Source organism: Microplitis mediator, chromosome 7 (assembly GCF_029852145.1).
Source record: "Microplitis mediator isolate UGA2020A chromosome 7, iyMicMedi2.1, whole genome shotgun sequence".
Taxonomy (NCBI): Eukaryota; Metazoa; Arthropoda; class Insecta; order Hymenoptera; family Braconidae; genus Microplitis; species Microplitis mediator.
In genome coordinates, this window is record NC_079975.1 from 21,711,482 (window position 1) to 21,730,210 (window position 18,729).

General features: G+C 28.2%; 1 protein-coding gene across 16 annotated transcripts in view; it reads right to left on the bottom strand.

Annotated features, from left to right (window-relative positions):
• Positions 1-515: 515 nt before the first annotated feature.
• The window catches only part of LOC130672189 (protein hu-li tai shao), a 52,957-nt gene continuing 34,743 nt past the window's right edge, over positions 516-18,729 (bottom strand). For 6 of the 16 annotated variants that reach the window (XM_057476577.1, XM_057476573.1, XM_057476571.1 and 3 more), the window contains 4 exons: positions 17,759-17,830; positions 17,297-17,425; positions 16,774-16,848; positions 9,928-14,942 (listed from right to left, as the gene is read on the bottom strand). In XM_057476577.1, coding sequence (XP_057332560.1) covers positions 10,057-14,942; positions 16,774-16,848; positions 17,297-17,425; positions 17,759-17,830 — 5,162 coding nt within the window. In that variant the 3' untranslated portion in view covers positions 9,928-10,056. Of the gene's footprint in view, positions 5,318-6,588; positions 6,734-8,170; positions 8,239-9,927; positions 14,943-16,773; positions 16,849-17,296; positions 17,426-17,758; positions 17,831-18,729 lie in introns of those variants that run through there. The other 10 variants (XM_057476588.1, XM_057476585.1, XM_057476587.1 and 7 more) reach the window with 7 other exon arrangements.

The window sequence follows — 18,729 nt, forward strand, 5'->3', positions numbered from 1 at the left end:
ATCGATTTTCTATGACAGCAACAAGTTTTTGTTTTATATCATTTTTCTATGAGTTTTCTATCGATTTTCTATGACAGCAACAAGTTTTTGTTTTCTGTCAATTTTCTATGGGTTTTCTATCGATTTTCTATGACATAGTAACTCTTCGACCTTAATTTTATATCATATATATCTTAAGGCAGGGATGTAACAAAATTATAAGTAACTGTGACATAAAATTTTCCTTGTAATTTCCATTTAATTCTGACATCATGGCATAAAAATATGTTTTGTTGGAAAATTTTTGTAACGATATGATTTTAGACGAAGATGATGTCAGCACTTACCTTCGGCTCGGGCGGCCATTTTTTAACCTCATCAACAGCTTACTAAATATATATCATTAATTAAAGGAAAATGAATTTAGGAATCATAAAAAAAAATAATGAAAAAAAATATTGTTGATTTTTGAATAAAAATCACTGAACTCTTATTATTATAATTAAAATTAATTATTAATAAACAATACATTAATGTATAATATATACAATTTATTAAAGATAAAAAAAAAACAAAATATCGTAAGTATTAATTATACGCCTCTAGTAAACAAATTAAAATGTTTTTACCAAAAGTTTCAATTTTTTATTTATTTTATTTATTTATTTTAATGTATGAAATCATGGCCATCATTAAAATTATTATTTTTTTGTATATTAATATCATATTAATGTAGCATATATTAACTATTACATATATTTATATATATATTTATATCAATAGCAATCATCATATCATTCAATAATAATTTTTTATGTTTGTGTGCCTTATTCGGAGTATATCGCGAGTGATTTTTATTTTAAAAACATTTTATTTTTAATTATAATTATTCATTAATATTTAATTTATTAATCATTCTGTTCACGCATTATTTAAATTCATTAATTAATAGTTTTCTTATAGTAAAGAATCGCGTACAAGCGTGCAACAATTAGAGTAGAGAAAAAGCCTCAACTCAATTCACGTTTTTTAAAATTATTTCTTCTTCTTCTTCTTCTTCTTCTTCTTTATTTTATTTTAATGAAACTCTAACAATAAAAATAATAATAAAGAGAAGTTATTTATTTATATAATTTTGTTTTTTTTTATACTTTGTACAAAGAAAAACAAATTTTGAACTTTTAAATATAATTATTAATTAATAATAATTAATTATAACTTTATTTCCATTATTATCAATATTCATTTATAGGAATTAATATTATCGACAATAATTGGTGCCTGATTTGTTAATTAATATTTCGATATAATTTTAAAAATATTCAAAAATTCATTTAAAAAATTCAAAAATAATTTTTTCCTAAGAAGACAATGATAATTTTTTAATAAATTTGAAATTCTTTTTATCGACCGAGTTTTGACAGGAGTATTAATATCAAAGACTGCACATCACGTGATTAATATCATGAAGATTAATTAATAAATTAGATAATTGATTTTTAAATTATTATTTATCGGCACCAGAAAATATAATATTTAAATTTCAAGTTTTTAAAGTTGTTGCGCATCAAATAATTTCATTTTTTATTTAATTAATAAATTCAATTAACTAATAACCTATAAAAATAATTATACTGAAGTTAGCCGACGATTTATAATTTTTGGAATTTTTTTAAAATGATAAATTATCAAAAAAAAATATTTGAAAAAATTGCACTTAAGATAAAAGCCCCTATACCCGCGAACTTTTCATTGGAGTGAGATTAAATCACTCAATATAAATTAATAAATAAAATCAAAACCCATATTTTTTTTTTATAATTATTTTTTGAAGCTTCGAGTATTAGAATTAAATTCAGGTTTGAAGAATAATCTTGATAATTAATTATTATTAATTTTTTAAATAAGGTCCTTGAGTGTACCCGTAGTCGCTCACTAAAAGTTGTGATGTACCATTACTCGACCAACACATGGCCCTATAGTCGCTCAAAGACAATATCAATTAAACTATGATAAGTTTATTGATTTGGACAAATAATTTATAAATTATACTACTTTATTCTTTCATAATATAAAATTTCATGAATTTTAAAAATGTATTTAATAAGATAAAGTTATAACAATTCGAAAAAAATTTGACGTACCCTAAATTTAATCTAACGAATGAACGTTAAAGTAAAATATGTCCGGCTTTGCGCGATTTTGAAAACAGTCATTTTATTTAAATTTATAATCTATTATAAAATAATTTGATACATCATATTTTAATATATTTAGATTCACAAATAATTATTTATCAATAATAATATTTTTAGTTGTAATTTTTTTTTATAAAAATTATAAAAAAACGCCTTAAACAGTTAAAGTGAGCGACTAATGGTACTGAGCGGGTATAGGGGCTTTTTACCTTATAGTTTTTTAAATTTTCTACATGTGCATATTTTTATTATTTTTTTTTTCGAATTGATTTGTTAAAAAAAAATCCAAAAATCTTTAATTGTCTATAACCTTCAGTCATACAAAAATGTTAATGGTCAAAAGCTTTGATTGGTTAATATTTAAAATTTGAATTCGGAATTTAAATTGTGAAAATTCATTTTTTGAAAAGTTTCACGACAATTTTGAAAATTCAGTTGCCCTGGAAGTATTTTTTAGTCAATTATTTTTCAAATTTTTAATCTGCAGTATCAAGTAAATTACAAAATGATATTAATTACCGTGAGGTTATGGCGGATAATTTTTTCTAGGTTATATCGACGCCATCTTGTCGACGGTAAATTAAAAAAAAAGCAACACTGGCGATATTTATAATAAACATTTTATTTATTTGTTTAATTAATTAATTATTAATTTATATTATTTATTGTTCTAATTATAATTTAAAATTAATTAATAAAAGATAATCTTATAATTTGTTAGAAGAAATCTTTGCTCATTTAGTTAAATATTTTTTACTTTCGATGCAAAGCGCGAGTGCAAAGCTAGGCCATTTTGTGGAAATAAAGTTATTATTCTTTATTTCTTTTTATTAATTAACTAATTCATTAATTAAGTCAATTAATTTTTATAATTATTTATAAATAATAGCATTTTATTAATTTTTCATTTACGAAAGCTCCAATTATATTTCAAATTATCTAATATATTATAATTAATTATTAATAAAGTTTTTTAAATTTTTTATCGAATCTCATAATAATTTTTTAAAAATATTAATTTCACATTTGTACTTTTATTAATTTAAATTAAAAAAAAATTAAATTTTTTATTGCCAACATAATTTCCAATACCAAATTTTTTGATTGCACAAAATATTAATAAATTAAAATATCAATCAATTTAATGATTATCAATACATTTAAAAAAATAAATAAGTGTAATTAATATAATTAAAATTGTCCGATAGAGGGCCAATAAAAACGGCAGGTATACAACTCAGCCATAAGCGACCCTACCAAAAATAAAACTCTACCCAATCGTAGTCAGCCGCATCATACCTACGCAAAAACGCTACCAAGTTGCATTTATGAATAAGCTCTACCACTTAAAATCCCCACCATCAACTTTACAGGGTGGCTACAAAGAAATGATTTCAAAATTCCCTGATATTTCCCGGTTTTTCAGTAAAGATTTTCACATTTTTCCCTGATCTAGAAATTTTATTCGTATCATTTAAATATTCAAAGTTTTTTTCATATTTTTATTTTTAACAATTAAATTTGATAATTAAATCATAAGAGAAACCATAAAAATGGCAATAAAATAAATCAATATTGCCTACTTTTGATTATTCGATGTTAAAAATGTATAAGTTAAAATATTTAATAAGAAATTTAATGATTTAAATAAATTCAAAATACACTGGTTACAAAAATTAAGGGATATTAAAAAAATTTCAAATTTTTTAGTAACTTTCAACAGTTTGTAACTCGAAGGAAAATGGTCGTACAATAAAAACAAAAAGTCAAACTGTAGCTTCAAGTGTCTAGTTTTCTGATCTAGGTCTTTAAATTTTTTTATTATGCACGGTTCTAGAGCAATCAAAAATCAATGATAATTATCGAAAAAAATTTATTGAAGCTCGAAGACCGTTTTTAAGACGAGCGAAAATTTGGTAAATTTCTTTTTCGATAGTTTTCTTAGAATTACTCCGGAATCGCACATAATAAAAAAATATAAAGACCAGATCAGAAAACTAGACACTTGAAGCTACAATTTGCCTTTTCTGTTTTAGTTGTTTGACAATTTTCCTTCGAGTTACAACCTGTTGAAAAACTCTTTAAAATTTGAAATTTATTCAATATCCCTTCATTTTTATAACTAGTGTATAATTTCAAATTTTTTAAATTTTGAACTGTTACAATTTAATTCCCGGATTCTTTTCGAAATTCCCTGACATTTCCAGGTTGTATTAAATTCCCTGATAATTCCCGATTTCCCGGTTCGTGGCCACCCTGCTTTAGGATGTATATTTTACAGACAATGAATTTATTTTCAATAAATTGGAAATCACTTGGGAAGATTTAGGAATATGACTATTATTTAGGACTAATTGATATCATGGTGGATTTTTTCATTGGTAGATATTTATTGGTGCGGGAATTTTCTAGGTATAATAATGATGCGGCTGACTTCAATGGGGAAGAGTTTTATTTTTAGTAGGATCGTTTATGGCTGAGTTGTATACCTGCCAATAGAAACTAATAGGAAAAAAACAAAAAAAAAAGACTAAATACTAATTATTTTTCTTTTGTAATTAAAATTTTAATGGATTTGTATAAATTTTTTAAATCTATAGCGATTAAATAAATCATGATTAATATTAATTTAATTAACAAACTCATTCCCAGATATTTATAATAAAACATTTTAAAATTAATTAAACAATACAATACAAACAAAAATTAATTAATTATTTATCTGTAATTAAATAATATTAACTGCATTAAGTTTTAAAAATTAATTATTTATAAAGAACGGAAAATGAGTTTTATAATCTTTGTTTGTATTAAATAAAAATACATCATGCGATAATTAACAAATTAAAAACGTTAAATATTTAACAATACATTATATTATTACTTATTTATTTGTAGACGTTAATGTGATGGCAGTCTTGAGTCCTGGAAAGATGCGATGATTGTTGCTCGGTATACATTTTTTATTATTTTTATTTCATTATTTAGTCAAAATGTTTTTTTTCCGTCTAGTATTTTTATTATTATTTATTAATATTAATATTATTATTATAATTATTATTATTATTTATCGTCTTGCTTGTTCGTACTTAAATCTTGAGTCTAATTTACTTATGGTAAGCTTTTTTTATTGGCAGTGTCTGTAAACACAAATATATAACAACTATATTAATATCATCACTCATTACTGCTTAAGTCAGTCAATAATTTATTGCACACCTCAAATTATTCTGTAATAAAATCTTACAAAAATCGCAATGAATAAATTTCATTACTTTTATTCCACTCTATATCCCTGATTAAACAACTGAATTAGACCGAATTAAAAATTTTAATTCTGTTAAATTCTGTCGAATTCTGCAAAACAGAATTAAACTGAATTGAAAATTTGAATTTGAATTAAACAGAAAAAAACCAATTAAAAAATTTTTTAAATTCGGTTTAATTCGGATTCAGAACCAGAAATTGGAGAATTATTTTCGAATTAATCCGAATAGAATTATTGAAATTCGTTTTAATTTGGACAAGTTCTGTTTTTCCTGCCGAATTAGACAGATTTCATTTTTAAGTTAGGTACCGAATTAACAGAATTTATCTGAATTAAATAGAATTAAAAATTTAATTCTGTTTAATTCGATCGAATTCAGTTGTTTAATCAGGGATATTAATATATTTTTTACTATTAATTGCAATGAGATGAAAAAAGTTCTGCATTACCGGTAATTGGGGAAGAAATTTTTTTTAATTCGATAAATTTCCTGGCGGTAGTATCGGTTAAACAAAATGTCTGCCGCGAGTTTGAGCCGTCGGTTTTAAGCTCAATTTATTAATTGCAATTAAACGCGAAGGATTCAAGTATCGATATTTGATAGGATTCTTATAAATAGAGATCGAAAGTTAATAGAAAAATATTTTTATCGATAAAATGTTTCTTTCTTTAGAAATCGCGTTTACGAGGTTGCAGATCAAAAGGCCGCGAATATTTAAAATAAAAATACATTTTTTAAAATAACTTAATGAACGGGCGAAAATGTATCACTTTTTATGAAGCTCTGTAATAATATACTTCATATATTTGTTAATAAAAATTTAGCGACTGAGGTGTGCAAAAGTTAACCTCAAATAAAAATTTATAAAAACAATATTATAAAATACTCGTATCTTATTTTTAACTTAATAATTTTATTAAATGAAGTGAATTTCTAAGAGCTTCTAATTATACATAAAAAATATTTCTATTTAATTCAAATTTACATAAATATTTTTAATTAATTACCAGAATAATAATTAATCAACTAATCTAATTGCTCAGCCATTGCGAATTTAAATTCAAAATAAAGAAAGGGCTAAGCAATTTTTTTGCACGAGCTTAGATATTCAAATTTTAAATTAAACAAAAAAAAATACATACCCGAGTAATGAACTACCTACGCCTCGACAGACTTCTTCTTCTCCTTCTTCTTTTTAAGGAAAGATGGCGTCCTCAGACCCTTCTTCTTCTTCTTTTCCTTTTTGGGTGACTCCTCGCTAACGCTCACGTCCTGCGACATGGAACCCTTAACATGGAAGGTCCCAACCAATGAGCATACAAAACCCTCATGCACATGCAGTTATCATAACCTCTTATCAATAATCTTATGTTACTAAGCTAGTCTTCAATTAATTTGTTGTTGTATTGAAAAATGAAAAAAAAATTCTTTTTTTTGGACTCTAAATTGACATGCGAGCGAAATATTCCAGCGAATGCTAATTAAATATTACTTTTATAGTTTTTAAAGTATATAAAGCTCTTTATGAATTATGATATATATAAGAAGATAATCATAAGTAATATATATTATTAAAGTAAATAAAGTTGAGTAATGATATGAAATACGTGAAATGTTGGTCCCTTAAATAATTTGATGATATCCTGGTTTATGTTTTTAATTTTTTAATGAAATTTGAAAAAATCGCTAATTTTTTTTTATAAACTAATCCAAATAATTAACATTTTTGATATATAGTGATATATTTTATTACAGTTTAATACATGGTGACCACAGATTTTTGAAACTTGAATTCCTTGACTTTTCCAGGTATTCCAGTAAAATAATTAAAAAATTCCCTGATCATATGCAGTGATATTAAATAATTGGAAATATTTATTCAATTCAAAATAAAATGGTACAAGTCAGTTCAATAAATAATCAATCAATGCCGTTAAATAAAACTTTATTTTATTATTTGTCAATGTTCATAGGTTTTTTTTATTTATGAAATGAATTATTTTTTATTTTTTATTTTAAATCTATGGTTTTATATAACTTACTCTATAATAAAATATAAGTAAACTTTTCATTTTCACTATAATAAATTTTATAAATAAGAACGTTTTATAGAATATCAATAAAATATTAATCAAGTACGCGAATAATAAATATAGTGCAACTTATTAGTTCAATACTTGTGTATACTTTTAATGTTTTTGGTTTTTTAACTTGTCAATATGGATGTTAATAGCTTAAGATCCTAACGATTGGTTTCTACTAAGACTTTTTTTTTCTAACAGCCTTTTAAATTCAAACTGCTTCATTTTTTCGCTATTGGAATAAATTTCTACTAATTTTTTTTCAAGATGATTTTACAATCTTACTCGCGCCCGCCACTTTTTGAACAGTTTCGACAGAAAAAAAATTTATCGGATTTTTTCTGTCAAAAGGAAAGAAAGTTAAAATTTTTCCAGCTTTGTCACGAAATTCCCTGACTTTTCCCTGATTTTTCCAGTATATTAATAATTCTTTAATATTTCCAGGTTTTCCAGAAACGTGGCCACCACGACTGATTCAAATAAATTTTCTCAAATTATTTCTGCGATTAAAAATCGTAAGATTTTTACTCCGAATAAAATTAGCGATTTCTTCAAATAGTTTATAAAAAATATTAATGATTAATTAAATTAATAATGAGAGAGATGAATGATTTAAGTGATTGAATATATAATAATAAATTACCTCTTTGCTGCTATGAGAAAATGTGCTATGGTGTGCATCCGAATGATCACCATTAACTGTATTCTCACCTATAACAAATATTAAACATGTAGTATATTTATTCTAATGACTTAACAATACTTCAACTCATTAACACATTCCCTTAACACTAAAGTTTAAGTACAAAAAAAAAAAATTAAGTTGGAGTAGGAAATAAGTAAATGCTGAATTACCCTTACCTCGGAAAATAAATTTTTTTGATTGTTAACTTGATGTAGCTGAGTAATTTTAAATAAAAACTTAGAAGTGCGTGCCAATTAATATCATAATTATTTTTTTTATAGTTTATATTAACAAAAATATGTTGCGACAATGCAATAGTGCAGGCAATGTGCAAAGAAATTAAAAAAATTAAAGAGCGGAAAAATGAATTGTTTAATTTATTATTTAACAATACAGTCATGATTAAATGCAAGTGTTTCATTTATATATTTTTTATTAATATAAATGTAAATGTATAAAATGTGTAATTGAGGTTATGTAGACCAATGACACCACTGTTTTAAAAAGTTATATAATTTTAAACATTTCTTCTTCCCAAACACCGAAAGTTTTTAAATTGTTCAGTAACTTCTCAAATGTTTCATTGTTTGAGTGATTTATTAAACAAAGCCGTTTGTTTATTAATTGTTAAGTATTAAAGCTAGTGTATATACATTTAAGCTAACATATATTTATATATTTTTTTATTACACTAAAATATAATGGTAATTTTACTCTGATCAATGCAATTAATATTTATTTCAACTCCGCCATTTTTAATTGTTAATATACATTATAATTTATTCGAATGATATATTAATGTGCTCATATTCATATTTTTTCATATATTTACTACTTTCGCAACTTGCATTCCAAGTTACCTGTATACTTTAGTATATTAATTACATCTACTGTTCTGCAGATTTGAATTTGCGCGCGCGATTTCCATGCGGACAATTATTATGCCTATATTTATTATAATATGTATATATATTGTATGAAATGTATATAAAATGTAAGAAAATATGAACTACTTAAATGCAATTATAATTAATACTTGTCTTCCCGATAACTAATTTCAGGCGATTATTTAAATTTTTGAAATGAAAAAACGATTTAATTTTTTAACGACGTAATTAATATTTTTTGTAGGATTGAATATATAGAAATTGCGCGCTTTTTTAAAATTATTTATGAAGAATTTTGTTAATTATATGAAAATTAATTAATTTTTATAAATTGCAGTAAAACGGAGCGCCAATTTATATATTAATATGAGCAAATTACGTAAATTATAATGCATATTTTTGGTTAAGTAAATTAATAACCGAAAAATAAAAAAAACAGTTAATATTTTATTAATATTAATAAAATAAACGATTAATTTTCTAAAACAAAAATGTTTGATTGTTTATAAAAAATTTCAAATAAATGTTCATTAATAAATAAAAGTATAAGTTATTAACGAACAAATAAAAATTTTTTAAACTTTTAGTGTGAAATTTTGTAAAAAAATAATAATAATAAATTACCATTATATTTTTTACAGAAAGAAGAAATATAAAATATAACAGAGTAATATAAAGCAAATTGTTTTCCATTAAATGAAATAGTGAAGACTGTTAATGATGTTAATTAATATCTAGTACGATATCACATAAAACAATTAATTTAAATATCACGTGCGCATATTAAATTAATAGTTTAATAAATAATTCACGTTAACGTTATTAATATTCAAGTACAAACGATTGAGATCTTTAATTATTATCAAAACAATTAAATGAAGTTCACGTTAAAACAATAACGTGGGCAATAAAAGTATTAAGGGCTTAACTAATAAATAAAAAAAAAATAAATGAACGTTAAGAATCAACGAGTGAATCTTGACTGATATTACTATCACGCGAGTAATTTGAATCCGTAAACGTTATTTTGCTAACGACTTTACACAGCGTAGTGTCCTCGTACTTCGGCGGGGATTTCAAAGGGGACATATTTAAGGTTAGATTGCATTTAATATTTTCTTCATGCACAACTTGTCTCTCCAGCCGTATGAAATCACGTGTGTCCATGGACATTGTCATCAAACAATTACGACACGTGTCATTTTTTTGCAACTTCCATTCCATCGTACTTTCATCGATTATTAAACTGTCGCAAAAGTCATCAATCGTTATGTTTTTTAAATCGTTGACGCTAAAATACTTCGAACAGACGCTACATATTTTTTCAGTGCTGTCGCTATTAATATCCTGATAGTCATCAATGACCTGACCATTAATAATATCACTGTTATTATTAATATCTTCCTCAGTATCAGACTTTTTGGATATATTAATATCACCGCATCCATTGCAAGCCTCGCGATTAATATCAACTTCAATGTCAGTTTTCTTCTCATGCATTTCTTCTCGGGTATTAATATTTCTTTCGCGATTAATGATATTAATATCAGACTTATCAGAGTCATTGAATGAAGAAAGATCAGCCATATTAACCGTAGTATCACAGGCATTAAAATTCATCTCTGAAAATGAGTCAGACTTTCGTAAATTACCTGATACATCTGCATTGTACATCGTATCGCGAGGTATTTCATTTATTTCTGATAAACAATCGTCATTATCAGCATCACAGTTATCATTATCACTTATCGTGTAGGTTTCGCTGTTAACGGTAGAGTATTTTGATGAATCATCTTCAATACTTCGCGGTGTTATCGCTTGTACAGATGACTTTTGTGACGTAAAACATGTCTCGAAACTGTCACGATTTGTTGATAATTCATCTTGGCAAGAATAAAATTCTGTTAATGATGACGAGGTTAATTTCAACTCATTAACGCTGTCGGTAAAAAAGTTATTTGAAGAAGAAACATTCATTTCTGAATTAATTAAAGATTTTTCTAGATTTTTTTCTGTGTCGATGACATTAATATCGTAATTTCTGCTGTTATTTACGTAAATAACCTCTACAGAGTTATCCCAATCCTCATTAAAAATATTTTTGATACTCAAAACTTCTGTAGAATCATCAGCATCCTCATTTAAAATGTTATTAATATCTTCATTCATTTGTACAATTGATAAAATTTCGGTATCTTCTGTTTCATCAATTTCTGTGATGGATTCGAGACTACAAATGCTGTCGACTTTATCAGCTTTTAGTATATTGTTATTAATATTTCTCGTAGGAGAGCTGATGTAGTCGACGATAATGTCGCTGTCGTCGGTATCGACTTCTTCGTCTTCGGAGATGGTGGAAAGAGCGATTACTTCTTTAGATCCGATACTGGGAACTTTGGGCACGTCGTCAAGAGAATCGAGGTGAAGATCATGACGCGTTTGGTAGTGAGCAAGTGGTTTCAGATTAATAGTATCTATTACATCATCTACGGGTTCATATGCCCTGAAAGTCAAAGATGTGTCTTCAGATTCACTAGAACGGACGTGATTGTAACTGCGTTCCATTTCGGATTCAGCCATTTCCCAGAGTCTCAAGGCTTCTTTTTCCCCGTCACTTATATTCTCAATCATGTTTTCTTGGGTTCCAGTTTCTTCCTGGCCCTCATTTTTCTCATCTTGGACTTCATTACCTTCACCTTCGTACTCAATGATACAAAATTTAACAGCTTTGCTATTAATTTCAATCTTTTCTTTACTATTATCTGATTTTGTATCATCAATTGATGTTTCTTCACGTTCATATTCTTCCTCTACATCAACTGACCCACTGGCATTAATATCTTCTGCATTATCGTGATCATTAGCAAGCATATTAACTTCCAATGAAGAAAATTCAGTACTATCGATGTTATTAATATTATCGTTTACGTCAACCAATGAAGCTTGGCTGCGTTTGAAAATCTCTTCGAACCGATTTTTGAACTGCCTCAATACCTCAGAGCGATTGAGGCTACTGCTAGAGTCACAAGTACTGACCTCTAAAGTATCTGAAGCCTTGAAAGATTCTTCGTGAACACCAGAGTCAGATTGCTCGACAATACACTTGAGCTGCTGTAAAATATCATTGGACTCGACGGGTGATAACTCATTACAATTCAAATGCAAATTATTGATAACACTAGTGAATTCTTCTTTTATTTCACCTTCATCGGGGTTCAAATCATCGATAAGAACTTTTAATTTTGTTAGAAAATCTTCCTTACTTCCTGCTACTTTATCTTGCACAGCAAGATCCGGAGTAGATCCTTGAAGACTTTGCATTTCTTTTATCTCGATGTTTGTATTTTCCTTCACTTTTTTCAGGTTAAAACTTTCTGATGACTCTGATGTGTCACGTGGAGATTCTTCCTGGTCTTGATACTCGCGGGATTCGTGTGAATCCTGACGTTCTGGAGTATGTTCTGAAGAACTGGAAGTGTCTTTGTCAATAATGTGATGGATCAACTCATCGACAACTAGATATTTGTCAGAAACATTTTCTTCAGTGTTTTCATTAAAAGAAATCTTGTGAATTATTTCACATATTTCTTCTTTGTCATCATCGGTATTAATCTCGTGCATTTCTTCTTTATCATTAAACGTTTCTACATTTGTTTCTATATTACATTCATTTCCACTTGCCGCATTTACTTCTTCTTCAATTTCTTTCGTTTCCACATCAACTCCCGCATCTTCCATAGCATCTTCCATAGCATCATCTTCGATTTCTTCCATAGAATTGATTTCTTCTTTAACTACAATTCTCTCAGCATTAAAATCTTCACCTTTTGCACTAGAAATCATTTCTTCTTCACCTAAAATTTCTTCTGAAACCGTTTCACGGTCTCCAGAATTCATTTCTTCTTCACCAGCAATTTCTTCCGAAACCGTTCCACGGTCTGCAGAATTCACTTCTTCTTTATCTTCTCGATCTTTATCGTCAATTTTAACCTCAACTTCGCGACATTCTTCACAGACTCCACCTTCTTTACCTACAGAGTCGTCTTCTTTATCATCACGTTCGCCCTCTGCTTCATTGTCATCTACATTACCGACACCTTCTTCTTCATAACCTGCAACTCCACTAGTCTCAAGACTACCAACAACAGCACCGACATTTTTGCACGCAAAGTTCAGTACATCATCGACTAAATCAGTAGCTTTTATCAAAGCCTCTCTTTCTCCCAATCCCTCAATGATTTCATTGACTGTAATTTCAATATCTTTATGAAATTCGCCATCATCTTCTTCAACTTCGGCTTTAACCGGAAGTTCCAAGTCCGCAGCAGAAACATTACATTCAGTTTCAATCGAGTTATCAAACAAATCAATAGTCTTATTCAAGTCAATCACATTCTCTTTATCTTTTTCTTCCTCTTCTTCTTCCCCTTGATTATCTTCAACAATCGGCTCATCCCAAATATAAAAAGAATCATGATCAGTAGGCGACAAACTTCCCATCGGACCGAGAATCAAACACTGCGGACATGCTTTGCCGCAATTAATATGCTCATTACCTTCTTCCCCGTCTTCAATTTCAGTCGTGGGAGTCAAACTGTAAATCATACTCATGTGCGTTGAATTTAAATTATATTTTATCGATACATCAGTTTCCGGCAGACGATAATCCAATGAACGTATCGTTTTTGAAGGAGTTAAATTAATATTAATACTATCAATGACTTCAGTCATGCTGTCTTCCCGCTGGTATGATTTCTTTCCACTGGCAAGTGGCGAAGAAAATCTCCATGGCTGACTGTCATTCAGCTCTTTAGCGAATGAAGACTCTAGAGTATCCAAGGGTTCATTCAACCACTCCAAGTTATCAATCAACTCCGGAGATATCGATTCTACTTCAGTCTTGGCCTCTTTTTTATCATCCGTCTTATTTTCAATTACCGTTTGCATGCTTGCGATATCTTCAGAGCTCACTTCCTGATCGGAATTAATTTTTTCTCCAGAAGATACCATACACTGCGGGTTGCCATTAACGTCAGGCTCGCTCTTAATAGCACCCGTGTCAACAAATTCAAAATTACCAGCTGTCGGTAAAAGCGCCTGGCTAACCTGTACGTCTGTCAGTGCTGTACTTTCGTACTTCAGTTCGCCATAGTGATGAAACAACGACATATTTATGGGACTCAATTTTGGGTCAGTCGGTAAAGAACGCACTTCACATGACAGTAAACGACTCTCTGTCGGTAAAGAAGTTTCACTCTGTGTTTTGCGAACTTCCTGACTCATCACAGCTTCAACGAGACGCGGACTCTGCAGGTCATGTAGATTCAGTGACGTCGGTAATGACAGGCGGGGAATTTTGCATACCGAGCAGGAAGTTACCGGCGGTTGATAAGAACGTTTTCGTGATTTTACTAATCTATTATTGTTATTATTATTAATATTGGAGTCAAATAATGACGGATTCGAGTATTTAGCGACAAGTTGTTTAACTAACCCCTGACTTTTATCGATATCATTTAAATTAAAATTATTATTCGATGTCAAATTTGAATTTTTGTATTGCGCGTAAATTTTATCGTATTGATCAAAAAATATACGACGGCGGTAAGATTTAATACGGGAGTTTAAATTTGAATAGTTTGATTTTTCTTTAAATGTTGGAGACGCGGGTCGATTTAAATTATTCAATGACTTCGATTGTTTCAATGATTTTAATGGAGTTAATGTTAGTATTTTAGTCCTCTCGAGATGTAATTCTTCGTGTGAACTAAGACACCAATGACCGTACTTGCCGACTGGAATCTCCTCGCTACCCTCATCATTGCTCGTCGCTTCGTCATAATCTGCAAAATTATATTGTCCAAAAACTCCTAAAGCGACCGATTCTTTATTTAACTGATTTTTTATACGATTTTATTTTGTCGACGTCGTCGTTTTAATCACAAACCGCTCGCACCATTTAATTAGAAGTTCAATTATTTTTTCATTCATTTATTTTTCAATTTATTTAGAAAATTAGGAATTTAACTGACTAAGTAAATTGCCTAGAGGTAAACAAGCGTGCGCTAGGTGCGAGCGTTTGGTGATAAGCAATAGATTTTTAAATAAAGCGAATGATAAATAATTATGTAGACATTGATTCAAATAAAATAAGTATTTTAAGTATGTAAATAATAAAGCGGGATATGCGCATGCGTAAGCTAGCAGTTTAGGTGGTGGATGTCAAGTTGGGCGCCATGCTATTTTTAGAAAAACATTTCGCGACAAGTACCAGATACTTCATACTGAAAATTTAATTAAGAAGTTGGTCGAAATGGAGGATAGTTTAGAGAGTTGAGTTAAATGAAGTGATTATTAGAACAAACGGTTAAAAAGACGCTTCTATAATTTCAAATTTACCAAAATCGCGGTAAAATTATGGAATGGTTTTACTTGAAGTAGTACCGAAATTGATCAGGGTGGCCACGAAAAAATGATTTAAAAATTCCCTGGTATTTTCCGGTTTTCCAGTAAAGTTTTTCACATTTTTCCCTAATTTAGAAATTTTATTCGTATCATTTAGATATTCAAAGTTTTTATTATATTTTTATTTTTAATAATTAAATTTGATAATTAAATCATAAGAGAAACCATAAAAAATGGCAATAAAATAAATGAATATTGCCTACTTTTGATTATTCGATGTTAAAAATGTATAAGTTAAAATATTTAATAAGAAATTTTATGATTTAAATAAATTGAAAATACACTGGTTACAAAAATTAAGGGGTATTAAAAAAATTTCAAATTTTTTAGTAATTTTCAACAGTTTGTAACTCGAAGGAAAATGGTCGTACAATAAAAACAAAAAGTCAAACTGTAGCTTCAAGTGTCTAGTTTTCTGATCTGGGTCTTGAAATTTTTTTATTACGCACGGTTCCGGAGCAATCAAAAATCAATGATAATTATCGAAAAAAATTAATTGAAGCTCGAAGACCGTTTTTAAGACGAGCAAAAATTTGGTGAGTTTCTTTTTCGATAGTTTTCTTAGGATTACTCCGGAACCGCACATAATAAAAAAATTTGAAGACCAGATCAGAAAACTAGACACTTGAAGCTACAATTTGCTTTTTTTGTTTTTGTCGTATGACCATTTTCCTTCGAGTTATAACCTCTTGAAAATCACTTCAAAATTTGTAATTTTTTTAATATCCCTTAATTTTTATAACTAGTGCATAACTGAAAATTTTTAAAATTTTGAACTGTTACGATTTACTTCCCGGATACTTTTCGAAATTCCCTGACATTTCTATGATATTTCCCGGTAGCATTCAATTCCCTGATAATTCCCGATATTTCTGGTTCGTGGCCACCCTGTTGATGTATTTTTCCGGAGTAAAATTTTGAAATTTACTCCGAAACTGATATATTTTCTTAGTGTAAAATTCAAAATTTGAAATGTTACTCCGAAAATTGGTATATTTTCTTACAGTAAAATTTTGAATTTTACTCCGAAAGTTGGAATTTTTTTTCAGAGTAAAATTTAAAATTTGACTTCGAATCTGATAGATTTTTCGCAGTAAAATTTAATAGTATGATATATTTGGTACTTGTCTAGAAATGTATTTAAGATGATAGTTGGCACTCGGCAAGTTCTGATTGTTTGCGTGGTTGTGTTTACGTGCTTAAACTCACCTCGTTTATTGCGATTGTTCATTGGTTCAATTGCTGAACGGCGCATCTGGTTTATAAATTCAGTCGTTGCGTCGACTATGAAATAAAAAAATAAAAAAAAAAAACATGCGATCAATTGATTCAGTTTTCGTAAAGAGATTAATTTTTTGGGGAATTATCAAGACTTTTTTTTTTTTTATCAAAAATGAGTTATTGGAATCTCCTAAAAATGGTTTTTTATAAATTTTTATGAAACAAATTTAAAAAAAATTTTTTTTATGGGTTAATGAAATTCCATTTTGATATTTATAAATATTATATATGAGAAAAAAAAAATATTAGTAGTCAGCACTGGATTTTAAGGATTAAAAATACCTGATTTTTTTAGAGACAGTTAGAATAATTTTTTTTGTCAGTTTCGGGGTTTGAATTTAAAAAAAAAATTTCCTTCATAATTATGAGTTAATTTTTGTATCCCGCGCTACGTAATTATTTAATTAAAATAACAAAAAATTTCTATTTTTGGTAAGATTTAAAAGCTTACCTTCAATCTTTTGTCGATTTAAAGGAACGATATGAGATTGTGTAGTGACAGATTTTATTTGAGAATTTGATACCGTCACCGCGCTGGAGTTGGATTTATCCGCATCATTTTCATGCTCATGCATTTTTCCTAATTCGTGCATTTTTCATTACATGCGTCAAGTATTTTTTAAAAATATATTTTTTTTTTATCAAATGCTTGTTAAATATCTGAGTATGCGTAATAAATTTATTCATGCTTAATAATAAAATACAGCCGACTACCCGGCATAAGCTGTAAGTTCGCCGTTCAAAATCATAAAATAAAACAGGCTTATAACGAGTAGTCGAGATCAAAACTAAACGCGCGGTAGTGGGAAAACTGAAATTCAAAAAAAAATTTCCCTACGCCCCAGGCTTATGACGGATATTCGACTGTATTTTTTTCTAAATTTATATAAATATATATGTATATATAACTTACCATCACTTAATACAACTTCAGCCTGACTTGGCTTGGGTACGCGCTTCGTTTCTATCCGCAGTACACGTGGTTCTGAAGATAATTAATAATTATATTTATTAATTTGAATATTAATTACACGGACTCAGTACTCAGTTCTGTTTTGACATGAACGGTTACTAAATTCAATGTGTCTGAAGTGTCACGAATAGTAAAGACACATATGAATGTAGTAACAGTTAATGTCAAAGCAGAAGTGAGTACTGTTCTAGAGATTAATGAGAACTACGAGATCTAAAGTAGCCATTCCTGTTACTAAATAGTAAGCTCTCTTATTCTATACAGCAACAAGAGCTGTACTGAGAGGTTTATGTATACTCCTGAACTATGAACGACGACTATTTTAGCAGTAACCAGTCATATGTTTCATTTACTGTGTAGCACAGTACTGTCTACTGTTTAAAGAGTAATAGTACGTGTTAAGCAATGACTTACTCCTGTTCTAATATCAATTAGTCATATTAACCCTTCGTCCGTCGCGCTATGAGTGCAGCGCCGCAATTTTTATTAAAAGATTATTTAAAAAGAAAAAAAAATTTCCTAGTCTTTTGAAATTTTATGACTTCTTCTACTGTACTTTTTAGTATCGAATGAATGATAATTATTTTTTCGATATTTAAAAAATAGTTTTTTTTGTTAAAAAACGATGTGTCGCTGACGCGAGTAAACTCGGGCGTTGAATTTGTTCGGATTTTCTGCGCAGTGTTGCCAGTTACCACCAGCGACTCATTTCCAGCTCATTTAATTCATCTCTTTCTTTAATATTTTTATTTAATACAAAATTTTTATTTTAGTAAAAAATTTAGTCGTATAAGCTTGTGTGGTTTTAATTTTTGTAAGTCATAGTTATGATACTTGGCAACACCGCAACATTAAATACATGGCGGCGGACGGAGGGTTAAAATGTATTCTTTCCTATATTTTTCATCGAT